Source organism: Ictidomys tridecemlineatus, chromosome 5, assembly GCF_052094955.1.
Source record: "Ictidomys tridecemlineatus isolate mIctTri1 chromosome 5, mIctTri1.hap1, whole genome shotgun sequence".
NCBI lineage: Eukaryota > Metazoa > Chordata > Mammalia > Rodentia > Sciuridae > Ictidomys > Ictidomys tridecemlineatus.
Genome location: NC_135481.1, coordinates 190957307 through 190976314, shown reverse-complemented (window position 1 = coordinate 190976314; position 19008 = coordinate 190957307). Strand labels below are relative to the sequence as shown.

The following is a 19008-nucleotide window of genomic DNA, read 5'->3' as shown; positions in this document are numbered from 1 at the left end:
GGGAGTGCACAGTGGGGCAAAGAAGACCTCAGATTGCACTCATGTCACCAAGGCTGTGCTCTTAGTGGACAGCAGGAATCCACAATATGTGCAAAAACAGTTAACAATGTGGAAGACACTCAGATGCATTGGGGCTGAGGAGCATCATATGCCTCCTCTGAGCTGTGGCACTCATGTCTTCACAGGTAATGGCAGGATTACGTTTGGAAGCTAACTTTTGGCTGGTGCTAAGCACCAAGACACTGTGCTAAATGAGAGGACAACTTGCATAATTCATTCATCCTATTAGAACCTTAAGAAAGAGGAGGAGGCGTGATGATTTCCTTCCCTCAATATATGGACAAAAAAAGAAAAAAAAAAGGAATCTCAGAGACACCTTGGGTCATGAAACTAGCAGGGTAGAGAGACTGAGTGTGTGCTCCATACTGGAAACCTTCCCAATATCACTGTGCATGAGGAGGCACCGCTCAATCAACAATGGTTCCTGAACATCTATTGTGAAGTTGGTAACACTAGCTTCAGCCACGCGATTAGGGTTTGGGTGAGAGGGAGGGTGGTAAACCTCACAGAAGGGCATGTGTGGGACCAGCCCTTTCCCAAGGTCAACAGTGCTCTCCAGTTCAGAAGACTTGAACAGGACCTCCAAGGGCATAACAGTGAGTGGGATCCTGTGCCTTGACCCCAAACCCACACTGACAGATCTCGCACAGGGCAAAAGCCTGACATGCACTTCTGATTGGCTGGGATGGACGAAGTGGTGTCTGACAGCTCTCCATGCTTTCCTTAGGGACAGCACTGTGGCACTCCCCCAAGGTTTTCATCCTAAAGGCAAATAAGAATCATCCTGTCCTCGACATAAAATTTGGATCTGTTAACACACAAAGGGGTTTTTCCTTCCTCTGGGTCTCCTGCATTGTTCTGCTGAGGTCCAGCCTTGCTTGAGAAGGTTTAGAAGAAGAATCGGCCTCTGTTGCCTTTGCCCTCAGTCTGCCCATCACACGTGAGGGTTAGACCTTGGGGATTTCATTCAGCCTCCTGGATTCAGGCTGCATCTTTAGGGCGCTTCCTGCCTGGAACGTGTCCTCAGGACACGCCTGCCTGTCCACATTAGGTGGCATCTGGGAAATTTTGAATGGCAAAAAACAAACGAACACGTAGTCCTTCAAGCCAAAAACAGAATGGACACCAGGAGTCAGGCATGGCCCTTCCCCCTCCTCTGGAAAATAAAGCTCTCTCTTTTGCCCCCGAAGAGGGAGGGGTTTTGAATTTCCTGTCAGTTGTTTCAATTTGGTATTCGTTAGGTACTCTGCCGGTTTTAAGGTTTCAATTTGCTCTCCTCCCCTCCCTTTCTTTGATGGTTCTCGGATGAGAATTGGGGTTGAATCTAAATCCTGCTAGGTTGGCAGCGATGCAAACAGACCTTCAGGCTGTCGGGAAGATCACTGCAAAGTTTAGCCTCTTTACGAAAAAAATAGGAGTGGCTACCTTCAGCATTTCCGTGATTTTTCTCTGTTGCTCATTTGGAGGCACAGGAAGCTCAAAGCGCACAAACCCGACTGATGGCAGGGTTGTGACTCAGGGTGTCATTTAGTGCATCTGAGGTCATTAACAGCCCTCCCTCCCACCCCTCCCTCTCCATCCCTCCTTCTTCACTCTTGGTAGAGCCTCCTTCAAAGACAACTCAGGATAACAAGGTTGGGCTCAGCCATTCGAAGGGCCAGAACCACACAGGCTTATTTTTTCCAGCTGTCAAAAATAGCCTAGTTACTGTTTAAAGAGACGAAAAGTCTTTCTGAGACCATCTAGCACTTTGAAGAACAATTTGAAAGCTATTAAATCAGTTTCCAAAATTTTCCAATTTGACACTGAGCAACTTTCTTCTCGGGTTATTTTGTCCCCGAGAAGCCAAGGGGAAGCGTCTCAGGGCACTTGGCCTGCAGTGTTGGGAGGGAATCTTGTTGTGGTACCCAAGCCTTGCATATTAATGAAGTCACTTTTTATTTCTTTCACTGTGTCCTGAATTCGGCTAGCTTGATAACGCTGAGGAACATCTGAACCGTTTCCAATACATGGAGTCAGACATTCAAAATTCTAGCAAAAGCATTCAAAAAGGAATGGAAAATTTTGATGTCAACTTAATTCAACAAAAGCTGATATTTAGAAGAAGAAAAATTGGGATGAAACTTTAATGTGCTATGAGAATATCAGCGATGCTGTTTACTAGATCAACCTCACTACCACAAATGCAAGGAACTGGGGCTACTGGAAATTTCCAGGTTCCACAAAGGTAATGAGCCCAGACTCTGAGCTTTATCAAGATGCTCGTATAAAACAGATTTGGAATATTTTAGCCCAGTGAGGTAAATTTCTTTTTCATGACAGGCACATGCAGGAAACCTATGTCCGAGCTTTCCTCTTATGCCTTCCTGTACTTGCAGGTAAGAGCAGTAACCCAACACATAAAAAAAGATCTTTCCTTAGGAATCACCGCTGAGGGACACACCAGAAAATGGAGCTGACAGTTGTCCTGCGCCCAGATAGCCTCATCTTCGGCAGAAGGCCCAGAAGCAGCAGTGGCACTTGAGAGCAAGGGGAATGTTAGGAACAACAAAAATGAGAAGAAAGCGCTGTCCTCTGTCAGTGCCTGGTGCCCACGGAGGCGGTAAGCCCTGGGCTTCTCAGGTTTCTACCCTAAAGAGAGAGATGTGGGGCTGGGGTTGTGGCTCAGTGGTAGCACTTTGAAGAACAATTTGAAAGCTATTAAAGTTAATTCCCCAAATTTTCCAATGTGAAAGTAAACCTGCCTAGCATGTGTGAGACACTGGGTTTGATTCTCAGCACCGCATATAAATAAATAAAGAAAGATCCATCATCAACTAATAAAAATTTTTAAAAAAGAGAGAGATCGTGCAAGCAGCTCCAACACAGCGCCGCCACGTGGTGGGCACATGAAAAACAGGACTGTCGTCTGCTGCGCTAGTAATCAAGGAGTGCCCGGCGACCTGCAGTGACCCTGCCAGGGTAGACAAACCCTAGTCACTGGTGGAGACTGGAATTGCCCAATTAGACGCTTCTTTCAGAAACCTGCTTTCAAAGAGCAAATCAGTACCAACATTTTAATACTCAGGGGAAAATCTGAGAACAAGAACGTTGGCTAGAAGACACCTGTTTTTTTTTGAATTATAATTACCACTGCAAACCATCTACTTTCCCCTTCCAGATAGTAAATTCCAACAGCTATCAGCTTCTTAGATGAATTGTAATCAATAAAGAACTCTGATTCCTCACCTATTTTCTCATTTGGTCCTTTAATTGGCCTGGTATTAAAGCTCACAGTCTTTCTCTGAGTCTGAGAATGTTAGTTTTTTACTTATAAAATGAATGGTCCCAAATTAAGAGCTAAGAGGTGGATTAAATGAAATAATGTATGTGAAAATAATTTGGAGGAGGAACGCACTTTTCAAGTGCAAGTTGTTATTATATTGACAAATTATAAATCCCAAATCTATACATTTCTATCTGCCACCTTTGTGGTTTCAAACCTGCCTACCTGGTTTGTGGATGCAGCACTCTGCCCACTCCTTTTATAAAAATATACTAGCACTTCAGATATTCAATTTCTTGACATACAGCTGAATTAATATGTATAAGAATCTTTTTCTATTTAGGGCATGACAGATGTCTTAGATGTTCCTTGCAATTATTTTGAAATCCTGTAGGAGCTGATAGGATTTTTGCAAAGTGGTACACCTACATGCATTGAATGCAATGTTAGACTTCTATTACTGAATTCTTTTTACTTGAAATACAGTTATTTGGAAGAATGATATTCCATTTTTTATTTTCATGAGAGGTTAATTTCTGGAAAGTAAATGAATTGGGTAATGCCTTATTTTGAAGAAAAAAAATCAACTGAGAGTCAATTTGTCACGGGATACTAAAATATGCTCTCAGAAACTAAAGCGAAGCAGAGTCCAGGAAGTGGAAAATCAATGATCTGATGAATGAAGAAATCGAACACAAAACAGAGGTTTTGCAATTGAATTTTCTCTTCTATTAAATCTTTTTTTTAATCCATATTTTATGCTCACAATATGTAAAATTAGTTTGGAATTTTCACTTATTTGGCTCAAAAACATTCTCCTGGAATCCTTAATAGGACGCCAGATACTGTCTTTATTTTTAAGCCCCTGGAGCAGGCTTATTTTTTTTTCCTTCTCTCCCTTTGCATAAACCCAAAGACTTTAAATTAATTTGGAAGCCACGAACATGTTGCCAGAAAGCCAACTTCCAGGAATCTACCCAATGGGAATATTAATATGTGTATAAAAGTGAGTGTCTGCGGTTCTCAGGGAAGCACTGAGACCCTGTATGTGAGGTGAACGGGGTTAGTTCATGGTTGAGAGGATGAGGACGGAGTTAAAAACATCCATTGTCCTCACTAAAGCTTTACTCCCCCTGAGGACAGACACTGCACCCATTTATGTTCTCCCTTATGTCCCTAGTGCCCAGAAAAGAGTGGACACTGAATAATTCTTTGTTGAACGTCTTTTGTGCATTTGAATCGGTCAAAATGGCAATAAAATCTTCTAATGAAAACAAAACAGGAAAAAAATGACAATAATTAGGAAGTCTGGGATTCTAGGGGAAGTTCCAACAATCCAAAAATATGCTATTCCCCCCCCCCCCCCCGTAACTCCCAGCTCTATCCAGAAACAGGAAGGCTGATCACCCTCAATATTATGATGCACTATTTGAGGATCTCATTTGTCATGCAGAGGCGCTGCCAGAGACAGACTCAATGTTCTTTTCTTTCTTGGCATAATGTGAAAATCGGTTTAAGAATCTCAAATCTTGATCTTCCTTTTTAGTGCCAAGTTACAGAGCAAATGATCAGCAACAGAGATGGGGTTTCAGCCACACTCATGGATTGTCTACTGTGCATGCTGAGTTTCTTTTTTATTTTCCATCAGAAAAATCCAGCAGGAAAATAAAATGATTCCTGCCAACAATTTCCAACAGAATTATTTCTAATATGCGTCAACTTCCACTGACAAGAGTTTTGTTTTGTTTTTATTTTTTTTTGTGGACCCAAAAGAATTCTTTTAACAGGCTGATCTCATGAAATTAGAGAACTACTTTCTCAAAGGATTAAACTTCCCAATACTCCCCAAAATAAAGGCACACTGTAATGAAATTCTCATTTTTCATTAAAAGAGAATTAAACCAATGACCTTTTACGTGGGTTTTTTTTTTTTTTTTTTCTCCAACTGATTCGGGTTTTGTTGCATTATGTTATTTAAGTTCCTGACTATTTGGAGATTGAAAGTATGTGATTCTTCATAGGCACCAAAGATATCTGTCTACATTCTTTCCATTCTATACATAGAGGGAAAAAATGACAAATTTACCAGCTAAACTATAAATATACACTATGACAATATCATGTTATCATTTCCCTATTTGAATTCTCTGTTAGCTTTGTCTAAATTTGAGTCACACACATGTCACCTTCAGAATTCTTGACCCCTCAATGTATAACTTGGACTATTTAGTATTTTATCCACATAAATGCCTCATGTTCTTGATGTAAATAAATGCATTTTCAAAGGAAACTCCATATTATTACCATGTTGTAAGCGTCATTTGCCACCAATAGAAGGAAACTTGAAAAATAAATTAAATCAAATGCAAGCCATAATGTTAACTTTTAGGACGATGCTCTTATTTGCTAGAACTCAGCTCTTCCTTAATAAAAAAGAGAATCAGGCAGCATTAAAGAAGGTCAGCCATTCTCCGAGGCTTCCTCCGAGACTGAACCAGAGGAGGAGGGCATTCTTTCACTTGCTGGGCGTTCATGTCCCATGCACATCCCCTGCCACCGGGCACTGCCCCTTATTCGAGGCAGCGGAGCTCGGAAGTGCACGGCTGTGCTGGAAGGAATTGGCTTACCATGTGTCTGAGCAATGCCATCAGGGAGGTCCTCCGCGGCTTGCTGGCTTCTCTTTTGAGTTTTACTTCCGTGGGTTCAGGCTTAGCATCTTCTTCTTCAGTGAGATCCACTGTTTGTGAGGCTGAGTCTACTTTCTCAAACTTTGTAATTTCTATTGGTGATTCACACACCACCTGGATAGTTTGCCAGGTATTAAGAAAGTGAAACAAAACAAAACAAAACAACAAAACAAAACATACATTTGCCCAAAGCATGTTTTATAAAGGGGCCGGGGCTGTCCCTCTCCACATGGTAGCTATAGATTTGCGCCGATGACCATCTGTACCCAGGCACAGCTTCGTGTTGTCCAAAGTGCTTTCCAACAGCCAGTTTTTGAATCACTAACACACTGATGTGGACATGGCAAGTTCCCTCCCATGCGTCTACAGGACACAGAGGGGTCCCTCTGGGGACCCCCTCTTCTATTCTAGTGAGCCCACCTCTTTGATCTGCTACAAGGGCAAATCACACCTGGCCTGTGCAGAAATCAGGAATCGCCACCCTAGAGGCAGTGGCTGTGACACCTGCCATTCCACAGCCTTTGTCCCTCGCAACTATGGGAAAACTGTCCTCCTTGCAGGAAGGTGGAGAAGCCACTTGGCTGACTGGCCTCGACCTCCTCATGAACTCATTTCCCACCTCTGCAGTCACTTGCATTGCTACTCGACTGGAGTTGGGGCTTCCAGAAGAAAAATGAACTTGACCCCAGAGCTACGGCTGTGTTGGTGATGGCGCCTGCAGAGTGATCGTGGGCTAACGCCCTCTGACCACCCACTAGGGAGAAGGGTGGCCAGCGGTGGGCTCGCATGGACTATCCCATGTACTAGCACACGGGCCCCAACTTGTGCTTTTGCACGGTCACGTGCCATTTCTGTGGCCCCAGTCACATCTGGGACAGTTTCTGCGACTATAGTGGTTCCTGCAGCAGGACCACTTCCGGGAGGCATTTTTGTTTCCTCGGTTTTCCAAGCAAGAGCTGGCACAGGACCCCCACCCACCCACCCACCCAACCCTGTGCCTGTGTTACTTGGTCCCTGAGCTAAAGGGTAGTAAACAACTATTAAAAGATGAAAATATTGGATGCAGACAAAAGACGGCCCACAAATCCTAAAATATTGACTCTCTGGGCCCTTTCATCCCAGGTTTTCCATCCCCCGTCTCCAACAGAAGCACTGCCGAGCCAGGGGCCTCTCTGCGTTTGTCCCTGCGGGGCCAGACACCAGACTGCTCAGAGCCTTGTTCTCAGTGTCGGGGTGGGGGAGGGAGATGGAGTTGTCTCCAAAATACTGAATGCTTACGGACAAGCTACCTCCCCTTCCTTCACATAGTACACGCCACTGGCTTGCAGTGAGCCAAATTTTCCAAATAGAGAATTTTAATCTTTGTGTTATCAACCAAGGCAGAGAGCTGCCAATCAACAAATCAGCATGCAGAGCACCCTGGAATTTGGCAAGGGAATCAGAGTAGTCTGCCCGTGCCTCGCATTTCTTAAAATATCCACATGATTTGTGGTATTTTTCCCTTTGGAAGGAAAGGACTAAGCTCAGGTGTTAGGACTCAAAAGGCCTCCTAAGCAAGGCAGAGGTGTCCCTGTGCATGGACCAGATGGAGAGAAAAGGTGTGGTCAGGACTACCGCCAAGGAATGTCCCATCCGAAGACTTTCAAAGATAAAAACACTGGACGTGCTTGGGGGAAGCTGCTGCCACCGGCTGCTGGTTTCTGATCCCAGTCTGGCTTTAGACCAACGAGAGTCTGGGATGGGTGTCTGAAGGGGGACGTGGTTCCCGCATCTAGGCACGTTCCATTCAACTGCATTTCTGGAAAATGAGCATCAGCCACAAAAGCTCATGAGCGGGGCCTGGAACGTATCTGTCCCACAACGTGGTCAGAGAGCAGAGGCGCTGGGCAACCTGCTGGGCAGAACTCTGTCTTTACCCCTAAGTGGGCCTCATCCAAGGTCAGCATCTTCTCTGTTCTGGGTGGGGACACTGTACGCATCACAAAGCTGTTCTGAGGGTTAAATCAGGCAATTCATTGTCAGGCCATAATTAATACAGGGGTTGTGATTTGTGTCAGAGTTACACCTATTTATTCCATGAGCACAAATTACCTGGAATCACCACCACCCGCAAGTCCATTATTGAGGGGTGATTATTTTAATAACTACCTCTGACTGTGCCTGGAGTTGAGAAAGCCATGTTTTATACATAACCTCAGGAAATAGTCACAGAGACAGCCCAGGAAAGATAACGTTATCACCACTTTATAGATGAAGGACGTGAATGATTGAATGACTTGGCTAAAGTCACAGTACAGAGGAGAGGACATTTCAAGGAGAAGAGCACTTTCTGCCAGTAATTGAATATATAATAGTGGATTAATTGATAAGGACATGGAAGAAGAAGTTTGAGAGCAAGTCATTCTGGAGCTGATCCAGCAGCTCTGGGACTTCACTAAAGGACTAAGCAGCGTCTTATCCTGTGTCTCCACCACTCTTGTCATGCTGCATTTTCATTCTGTTATTTGTTACCTCATAGTCATGAAATAGCTGTTATAGCTCCAGCATCACATCCTTATCTCAATGTCCTGAGATGGAAGGAAGGTCCCCATAATAGACTTGCTCCATAAGAGACAACTCCAGACTGAACTTTGGAATGAACTTTGGAATTCGGATCCTCTAGTTCAGGGCACACAAATCTCACTGGTCATAACTAGGTCACTTCCTTATCCCTAGACTAATCATCGGTGAAGAGAACGGGTAAGAGGAAGATTAGCATGGCCCTAAAGTGGGTAATGAGCAGTTTGACTGACCCTCGATTCTGAATTCTATTTGGCCTTTGAAACAGCATGTTCTTTTTTTGTGTTCAAGGGCCTGGAAGGAAAGTCACTTCTGTAATAAAATGATAGATTGCATGACAATTACTTTGTAAACCACCCTTATCTGAGTGCCAATGGATCCCTTGTGGGGTCTTTCCAAATGCTGAGAGGTGTCAGCTCATGAATCCTAGGCTGCAAGTCCATTCTCCAAAACACAACAATTTTAGTAGGCAAAACAAATGGGGCTTCTAGAGACTTCCATCAGCTTTGAAGTCAGGCCAAGAAGTTGGCTTTCAGTAGCCAAGGAAAATCCACGACATCCGGTGTGGGAACCCAGCACAATTTGGACTAAGTAAGGATCCAATTTGCATATACAGACATGAGAATTCAATTTTTACTTGGATACTTCTCTGACTTCCTTTCAGGCTACAGCTTTGGAAAAAGTCATTCCCTATTTAGAAGATATTAGTGCATCTGTACATTTTAATTTTAGGTTTTATAGATATAATTAAAATCAGACTTATGCCATATTTATTTTTGTGTGAGCTATAGTTTAGAATTCAATCTCCCTTGCTTAACTTCAATAGGGAAGGTGTATACATTGTATAGGATTGGCCAGTATGTTTAACATGCAAAATATACCTTTCTGTAAAGGGGGTTACATATTACCTCAAATTGTATACCGTACTTATATTTTTTATTTTTAATTTATTGGTACCAGGGATTGAACTCAGGGGCACTCCACCAATGAGGTACATTCCCATCCCTGTTTTGTATTTTAAAATTTAGAGACAGGGTCTCACTGTGTTGCTTAGCACCTTGCCATTGCTGAGACTGGCTTTGAAGTGGTGATCCTCCTGTCTCAGCCTCTTGAGCCACTGGGATTACAGGCGTGTGCCTTTTGAAATTTTGTTTATATGGTTTTTCTTTTTTTATTAGAGCTGTGAGTTTTGGGAACTAATTTATAGCAAAACAGATATCCTCCACTTAAAACTTCAGCCACCGCATAATGATAATATTGGTATTTAAGGGTTTTACTTTAGATTCTTTTTTATTGGATCTATAATGTGATTATTTGGTTACAGAGAATTAGAGATTTTCTTTCCTACCCAGTAACTCTTTTTTTCTCATCAGTTTATAGCAGCCAGTTTTGCTTTGGGGCAACCATCCTCCCTGACTGATTGAAAAAGTCTCAGCCAACCAACCTGGTCTAGCTCCTTGGCATGTTGGCTCAGGGAAGGCAGCATCGGGTGGGCAGAGTGTGTTATTTTTACAATTATTCACTCCACCTTCTTGGGAAAGAATCACACATCTGTGCCCCTTGCTGGGTAACCTGCTTTAGCGAATGGGATATGAGTGGATATGACATAAGCCACATCTGAGCTGAGGCTTTAAGAGCCATTGTGGCTTCTCCCTGGCGTTCTTCTCTCCCCACAGGTCCTTGTGGAGGGACTGCTTATTTATGCTAGATCTCGGCAGAAAGAGACCACGTGAAATAGCCGTGGTAAATGTACAGCTGACTTGTGGCATAAGTGGAAAAAAAAAAAAGAGAGAGAAAGCTGTTGAAAGCCACTAAAATTTGGGGTTTGGTTGTTACTACAACAAAACCTGGCAAAAGCTGACTAACAGAGCATGTGAACACATTTGAGCCAATGAAGGAGACAATTCCAGGACATGTGGGCTTGGACCTGGAGAGATCTCTCCTTTACTGGGTGATGTGCTGTTGGAAAGCTGAGAAGGCACCCAGACCAAGAAGGCTGAGCCAAGGGATAGCCCCGAGGGAATTTGAAACCAATTCTACTTTCCAGTGATGACGCTCAATACATTCCTTTTTCTGTCTCATCCAGGTTGTGCTTGGGTTTCACTGGCGACTAAAAGTTCTCTTATTAAGAGGGAAACAGCAAAAGTGTACTTTGTCTTGGGAAGGAAGTTGTTTTCGTTAGTTAGAACATTAACTCAGTCCATTAACAGCCCAACATTTCCAAATCACCACTGAAAGATTCAATAATTTCTATAGTCTATATAGACATCATTTCTGATAGGATAAAAAGCATACCCTAGGAAAAACAGTAAACTTTTTTTTTTTCTGATTAAATGTGAATGGACCTTTCTGGGGGACAGATTGTTTTGGAAAGTTGGGCATAGAGAAATTTAAAAAAATAAATTCAATTCTATTTGACCCAGAAAAAGCCAGGAGTGAGAGCCCTCTTATGACCTGGCCAATCTCATCTGACTGCTCTGCAGCCAGGGTTCCGGGGCCACATATTGTTTTGACCGATGCCACCTCTCCCATTAAGTTTTTCCTTTTTACATATCCCTTCTCTTCATGGGGACACCCATGTCATTTTATTTGGAGATTTAATCCTCATGACTGGGAAGAACTCAAAGATGACTTTGTAGCCTGGTCACTAACGATGACATTGGGGGTCACCCAGCTTTCTTGCAAAAGGTCCTGCCTCTTGCATGGTCTCTGTGAACCCCAGCTCTGCAGCCCTAACAGCAAAGCAGTCACAGGTGACGTGGTAGGAGTGAGTCTGGCCGTGTCCTAATAAAACATTATCAGCACACACTGAGATTTGAATTACAGTTTCCACACGTCATGAAATGTTATTCTTTCCATTTTTTTTTCAAACCATTCAAAAATGTAAAAGCCATTCTTGGCTCACTGGCTGTTCAAAACAGGTACTGGCCTGGACTTGCCCAGGAGCTGTAGTTTGCTGATGCCTAAATTTCTGAGTGCTTCCTGAGATTTGGGCAGTGAGGGGAGCACAATACATGCCTTATCTCTCCTGATGCTTCCCCAAATCATGAAGTGCTGGTAATGTTCTTATCACCACCTGGAGATGATGGGGCCCAGATATGACAACTATTAACTTCACTCCCTCTGGGAGAGGGGCAGTTAGAAGATGAAATATTGAGCTTTAAAAATAGAAAAGTAAGTTCTAGGACTAAGCACATTAAACACTCTTTATGATGCTTCTTTGTTTTCTTAGGAAACTAATTTGTCTTTTTTTTCATATCCTGATCAACTTTTGTGCTGTCTTTTGGTATTCAGAATTTATGTTTTAATTCACATTCATATTACCATTTCCAGCTTCCTACTAGAAAATGAAATCAGATCAACTCTGCATTTTAGCATCTGAGCTACTGCAGACATCCCGAGGTGAGCAGCGACACTAAACATCCCCCAAAGAAGTTTCTCTTCAGAAACTTAGAACCTCGGTGCTAACTGGGGCTCCCAATTCAACCTGAAGCTGGTAACATTTAAACTTCATGGGGAAGAGACCTGTGGGCTTCCTCGTTGCAGGTTCCTGAAGGTCTAGAGACTTTGACTCTCTAGAAAATAGTCAATAAATTCATGAGAACGTTCTGGAATCATGAGAAGCCTGAGCTTTGCTGAGCTCCTCAGTTTGGTTCAAGAAATAAAGGAAGGCAAGGATTGAGAAGGGGAGCGATACACAATAAAAACAAGCAGATTGAAAAGACTTTCTCCTCAAGAGAGTCATAACAGCCATTCTAATTTCCCTTCCATATCATGGATAGCATTTCTGGAATGTATTTGGATTCTCAACATCTGTTCAGTTCCAGTAACTAGATAAAAATGAAAATGCAAACTATCCGTGGCAGTGAACAAGAGACACCAGAAGGATCCAAACATATTTTGCTTTGGCAAAATGAAGATGTTTTGTTTCTACCTTAAGGAGCTGTGGATTCACTTATCCTCACTTATAAGATTATCCAAAGACCGTGCTTCCTTCAGGAATGAGAGCAGCTCTCTTGGGCCTGAAACTCATGAGGCCCATTTATTAATCTCCCTGGAAATTTTTTTTTTCTTAAATATACATACACACACACACACACACACCACCACCACCACCACCACCACCACCACCACCACCACCACTACCACCACCGTGGCACTGCAAGTGACACCATTTCTTTGGACATGAATGTACTATCTTGAAAATTTTGAGCATCTCTTGAGGCCAGGAGTATCTGACCTTGGTTAAAGGTAGAGTGCCCCCTGTCTGTCAGATGCAGACTCACGGAGTCCCCTCTCCAAATGAGACCAGCTTCTATAGCTGCAAGATGTTCTCCTGCTTGAGGCAACTGCCTGTCCTGGGTACCAACCCAAATTAGTAAGAATCAGGATCACCATGGAGATGAAGGTGAAGGAGCAGTCAAGGCAGAAGCAGGAGATGCAGCATCATTATCCCTTATGGAAGTGCCAAGCCATTCCTACGTGCTGTAGACTCTTTCACCCCTAAATGATAACAAATGATGAAGCAGCATGCTTTCCTCCTGCAATTATTTTGCATCAATTCAATGGGAGTTTCAAAAATTCATCCACTGTTGTTCCCCTTTGGCCCCTAGTCACCAGACAGGGTGAAAGAGTCCAGAGCGGATGATTATACCTGGAGCATGCAAGAACACAGGATCCCAGGGTTGGAAAAGCCCAATGGTCCAGCATGCCCAAGCCGAGAGGGGGATGATTCTGTCATCGAATGCCTCACTTACATTTTCTTCTGCACCTGGGGCGACTGATTCCTCTTTAACTGACTAAAGGAAGATAAAAACAAATGTGAGAATCAAGATGTTAGCCCCTCTCCCCCCAAAAAATAATAAGTTACACAAAAGCAAAGGGCTCTTCGGGCTGGCAGTTCTCTGATGTTGAAATGCTCATCTAGACCTTGCTCCAAAAAGAACTTGGAAGACGCTGACGAGCGCAAACAGTGTAACAAGATAATACAAGTTGTGCATTTTAAAAGGCAAACAACTTACAGGCACAGCCAGGCTCAAATGGAACACAGAGAGGGGCTGCCACGGAAGACTGCAAGCCACAAAGCCTTGCCTGGGGGAAAGCCACGCCTTGGCCTTCACGTTTTTTCTAGTAGCTGATGATAAGAGGGAACGATTTTTAATTCGCTCAATTGATAGTCAGTGTTAGGTAAAAACAAACAAGCTGCTCAGGAATATTCTAGCAGTAGGCTGAGAAGTGCAGCCACGATCCTCAGGTTCTCATGACTGTCCTGTCACGAGCAGGTCCTCAGCCTTTTCCTGACCCTGGCGTTGGAAGCCACTTCTGACATCAGCCCTTGATCTGGGCCAGGGTCATCGTGCTGAAGTTTAAACACTCTGGGGAGAGCCAGAGGGCGGGGGTCTGATCCATGCAACTCCACACAGTTGCCCTCCCTGGAGTAATTCTGCATCTCCTGTCCTGTCCTGATATCTCAGCTCTATTCTGAAGCTCCAACGTCGGATGTCATCTTTGCCTCTTTCCTTGGGCTGTCCTTAAACTTTTTTGGGGGAGAGTGTTAGTGGTTTCAGACCAATTCGATACTCAAATTAGTAGATCTGGACTCTCCTCCCATAAACAAAGTACTTTTTAAATAATCGCAGGGTGTTCGTAGACCTTCTGCATCTCTCCTCTTTATTCCAGGGCAAGAACTCTTCCCTGCATCTCTGCTGGTACAAGGCCCGCCCTCCCCTGTAACAGGTGCAGTGTGAGCCACGCAAGGGAAGCGGTATTTACAGATGTCTTTCACAGTGGCACCTTGCTTCCACTACCCCGCAAAGTGCCTCCAAGTAGCAAGTACTGAGGGCCCCTTTGCACAGTACGGCAAGAATAGCACGGAGGGGCAAAGTCACTTGTTTAGGCTAAACAGCTAAAAAAAGGGGAAGCAGTGTTTCCAGAAGCTAAGTTTCTCTCTTTCCAACGTGACTTTAAGGATGAAAATATGTACTTTTATTTGTGTGTGTTTGCCTGGGTAAAAAAGGAGTCCATGGAAGGACTGTAACATTCCTGGAAGCTTCCGACTGTCAGAAAATGACAGCACATGCAGAAGGAATTTGGGAGGAACTCTGCTTTCTTGGAACTGTACCCTGATTGCGCACTGTTGAACACGATGCACAGGTAAAGAATCAAATGCTGTTTCAAAAGCAGAACCTCCTCAAGCCTGACCCACAGAAGTTTCAGGAATAAATAGACCATCGACGTTAGACTGAGAAAAACCCTCTTATTATCTAAAAATAGACCGGGGACGGGGGTGTTTCAACCCTCTTTCCTGTCCTATCCAGTGGTACTGAGACTTCTTTGTGTCTGTGATTTCCTAGTCTGGAAAGTCCCTGGATTTTGATTTCTCACTGTATTCTTGAAGACACTGGGAACCTGGAGCAGGTGACAGATGGGAATAGAAGGAGCTGGATCTGAACACTCAAGTTTCCTTGATCTTCGTTATGTTTTCAGACTGCCAGATCTTTCTGCTGTTTTGAAAACTGGCCTTACAAATATTGCCTGTTCCAAACAAATATTTTTAAAAGTTATTCTACCAGCAAAAGTTCCTTATTTTGTGAATTTGTCTGCGTGAGCATCTACCAAGTGCAATGATTTTCATAGCATGTTCTCATCTTTGACTTGTTCTTGTGTCACCAGTTTATTTGATATTTTCTATACATTAACCATAGATTTACTTAAATATATTTGAAAAGAAAGTTTCTTATTATTACAGTAATTGGTATCACATTAGTATTACTGTTGCTTCTCGTTTAGCTTCTTATTATCACAGTCAATGTGTACCATTGACTGTGATAATAAGAAGCTAAATGGTAACACAAAAGAAATCATAAGAATCATAAGAAACTTTATGTAATCATAAGAAACTTTTTTTCAAATGTGATACCGTTTACTATAATAATAATATGTATATAATACATATTAAAATAAATACAATGAATGAAGCAAACACTTATTAAGTTCTAATAAGGTTTAAGTCTTTGTAGCAAGGGCTAACACAGTGGTAAATGCTTGTTAATATCAAGAAGGGACATTCTTCTTGACATCACCACAAGGACAGGAATAGAATGGAAAAAGGAGAGAACTGTACTGTGCAGCCAGCGAAATGTTTTCTAGGGCTATCTCCAAGAACTGCCCCAAATTGTTTTGAACTTTTTGTACATTTGCAAATAGGGCTCCAGGTGCAGTCTGCATGTGAGCAGTGATTGACACGTGCAGTTCATGTAGAGAGGGTCCAGGTTCTGGTCACTGGTTAGCATGTGGCTCATCTGAGGAAATCTGCTACATGGTGACGGGTACATGGCGACTATAGAGTCAGGTCCAAGTTCAGAGTTTCAACTGTGTGACCTGGTTTAGTAATCACTCCTCTCTGAGCTGATTATTAGCTTGTTCGTGGTCACGCGTTGTTTCAGGAGTAAAGCTCATTCAGGGGAAAGCCTCGCAGAAACAGAGTGAGCCGCTGGCTGGGTCCAGCCCACACAGTCCTCCTGGGCCTCACAAGAGTACCCCATTTATACGGGGCTGGAGAGTCTGGAAGTTGTGTGGACAGGTGGGGACAACTCGAGTGGTGTCTATAATTAAATGCTTGTTAATATCAGGTTTTCTATAGACTCTTCTAGAAACCAGAGTATATGACGTAGAACAGAAAGAAAAATTTCAAGAAATCAGCCCCAGAAGCAGAATTCACTTGTGGAAATTAGAACTGTAGCTGAACCCATCACCTCCAGGGCCAGGGCAGCTGGTGGCTGGTGGCCACTCAGTCCAGCTCAGCTGCTGTTGAGTTGTCTGGGAAGAGAGGGCCAAGGATGGATCTTCTACATGGTGTCACTCTGGGGCCTGAGTGGCTGCAGGGGGCTTCCCCAGAGCTGAGCGGGAACTGGGGGTGTGCTTTCTTCCTGCTGCCTTGCAAATGGCAGGTGAACTGCTGGCTGGCTGCTGAGGCCCCACAGGGGTGATGGGGGTGGGGGAGAGTTGTCATGCAACTTTTCCTTGGTGTCTCTGTGTGGCTGGGGGCAGAGACATATGGCAGCCCAGACTGACTCACAGTCATCTGTCTTGGATTCCTGCACAGGATGTGGGGCATGATTTATTTATGAATCCTGAACACTGCTGTTGTTTATTTTGTACATATAAAGCACTTAGCATAGTGAGTGCTTGCACATAGTATGGGTTCAACTAATGGTAGCAATTGTTATGAATGCTGGGAAGAAGTGACATCAGCTAGGTTTGTTCCACTTCCTTAAGACTTTTCTTGATGAATTCTATGTTGTTTTGGAAAGTCCTTAAGTCTGCTCAGGCCAGAAGTATGGTTTGCTCCTGGAATCCTCATGAACAGATATTTTTTAACACTGCTTCAGGTTCTAGTTGGCATGGGGTAGGAAAGGATGTGGGTCTCAGTTACAATCTTGGTGACTCACTCTTTATAGTACAATGGCACATTGACCCGTATAAATAAAAAATGCCAGGTCACACTAACCGGAGCCCATTGTGGCAGTGTTTGGAGATCTTTACTGTGTATATTTTGGGCTGCCTTAATGAGCCCACCCAGCTGTTCAACTTGAGCAGTGTGTTTTATGACATTGTCCAAATCACTGAAAAAAAAAATCAACAGGATTAAGAGCAGATTCCAGAGAGCTCCGTGCCGCATTGTTTTCCTCCTTAATGGACCCCCTTCAGTGGCTTGCACCCCTGCACTGGATTAGCATACTTTAGACACCACTGGAGAGAACCCAGGAAGATAGTCTTCTGTTAACAAAGACAAAGGTAATGATGGCAACCCACGCTCTTGGGCTAGGTGTCACTTAACTGTGGGTTCCGTGCTTCCCGTGTGCTCCAGGTCAGCAGTCAAGGTGGATGCAGACTGCCCTTCACCTCCAGGCTCTGTTCCAGCATCTAGAAGCTTTTGCTCCCACCCTAGCGTCTTCCTTCCCTGTTGAGGTCTCAGCTCTTCTCTGCTTCTCCTGAAAGCAGACTCAGGCACCACTGCACCTCCATGGAGCTGGGTCTCTGAGCCAAGCCTGGATCTCCTGTTCTGCCTCCATTTGTCCCAGGGTGGCTTCCACGTTCAGTCCACGGTAACAAATGAAGGTCTGGACAACGTCCTCTCCCCTTTCTCTGACAGTTCAGAGGAAGCCTATGGGGTGGGGGAGCTAGGAGAGCAGATTTCTATTCGTTATTTCCACTGCCAGTGAGCGCACGGAGGTGGGTGACCTCCGAAGAGGAGAGAGGAGAGACGCTGGACTCTTCGGCACTAGGACCGGGTTTGGAAGGGAACTGCTGAGGCAGAATCAAGGAAGCAGCTCTCTGCAGAGTCAGCGAGAGAACAGGATGATTCCAGGCGAGGTCCAGGCTCTTAGATTGAGGGCATTTTTCAGGTCCTGGACCTCTTGGGGTAGTCAAGAAGCACAGTGTGAGACGAACACTCAGGTGTCAGAACAGAATCGCTGTCAGTCTCCTTCAACGAACGGGCACCTGGCTATTGCCAGAATCTATAGACAGTCCAGCTTCATTAGCAATAATAAAAAGTTGCACTGTGCAATCTACAGGATCCTGCTTAGACCTGTAGGGCTATTTTGAAGATATTCCAGAAACTAAGAAAGAGAAGCTAAATGGCACATAACCTATGACCATGAACTTGAATGACAATGACTCCTCTTCTTTAAAAGTGAATTCAGTTCTTAAATGGAAGATTCTTTAAAATACATTCACGTGGTGGCACTAAAGTCAGCAGATCCTGGTGGGTCTCCTCTAAGCATCCTTTTCATCACATGACAGCTGTTCTGGGTCGGCTTGTTTCACAGTGGGCCTGAGACTTATCCTATTAAACCCACAGTGTTCAGCCTCCAAGTAGGTGCTCCTGTGCCTCCCCAGCCACACACCCAGGCTTCCTAACCAGAATCCCCCAGGAAGGCTTACGGGTCTGCTTGAACACCTAGCCCAGGTGGCTCAGAGCAGCGCGTGGGAACTCTAAGCTTACTTCAACCTGCACTGACTGCGCCCTTTTTCAATCCCCAAGCCTTTGTGCCCTGTTCACTGCAGTTTACCCTGGACTGCAAACTTCCCTGGGTGGAATGGAGCTATGCTCACAGAATCCCAGTCCCTTGGCCTCCCAGCGATTACGAGAGGTAGCTGACGCTGATAGGGTTTGTGGTGGAGGACTCCGAGGCCCTAGGGGGTCAGCCATCTGCCACTTTCAAGCAGCCAGGGGCCTGGGACTGAGATTCGAAGGTGTATCTGGGTGATGTTAAGACCCACATTACTGTTCCACTCCAGTATTTGCCCCCCCCCCCCCAGGAGAAGGCAGGGGAGGACTATTTTGAAGATATTCCAGATACTAATTACATGTGCAGGTGTACACACAAATGTGTGTTTATCATGCTCCTCCAAATACATCGCACGTCTGAG

The 19008-nt window shown here is 44.2% G+C and overlaps 1 protein-coding gene across 6 annotated transcripts in view; it reads right to left on the bottom strand.

Annotated features, from left to right (window-relative positions):
• Bcas1 (brain enriched myelin associated protein 1) overlaps positions 1–19008 on the bottom strand; it is an 89106-nt gene that overhangs the window by 20288 nt on the left and 49810 nt on the right. For 3 of the 6 annotated variants that reach the window (XR_013439776.1, XR_013439777.1, XM_078051891.1), the window contains exons 7-8: positions 13329–13370; positions 5953–6126 (exon numbers count right to left, since the gene is read on the bottom strand). The exons of 1 other annotated variant lie outside the window; for it this stretch is intronic. Coding sequence is in view for 1 of the 5 variants with exons in the window: in XM_078051891.1 (XP_077908017.1) it covers positions 5953–6126; positions 13329–13370 (216 nt within the window). In the remaining 4 variants the exon portion in view is untranslated. The remainder of the gene's footprint in view (positions 1–5952; positions 6127–13328; positions 13371–19008) is intronic. 2 more of the 6 variants (XR_013439778.1, XR_013439779.1) reach the window with 1 other exon arrangement.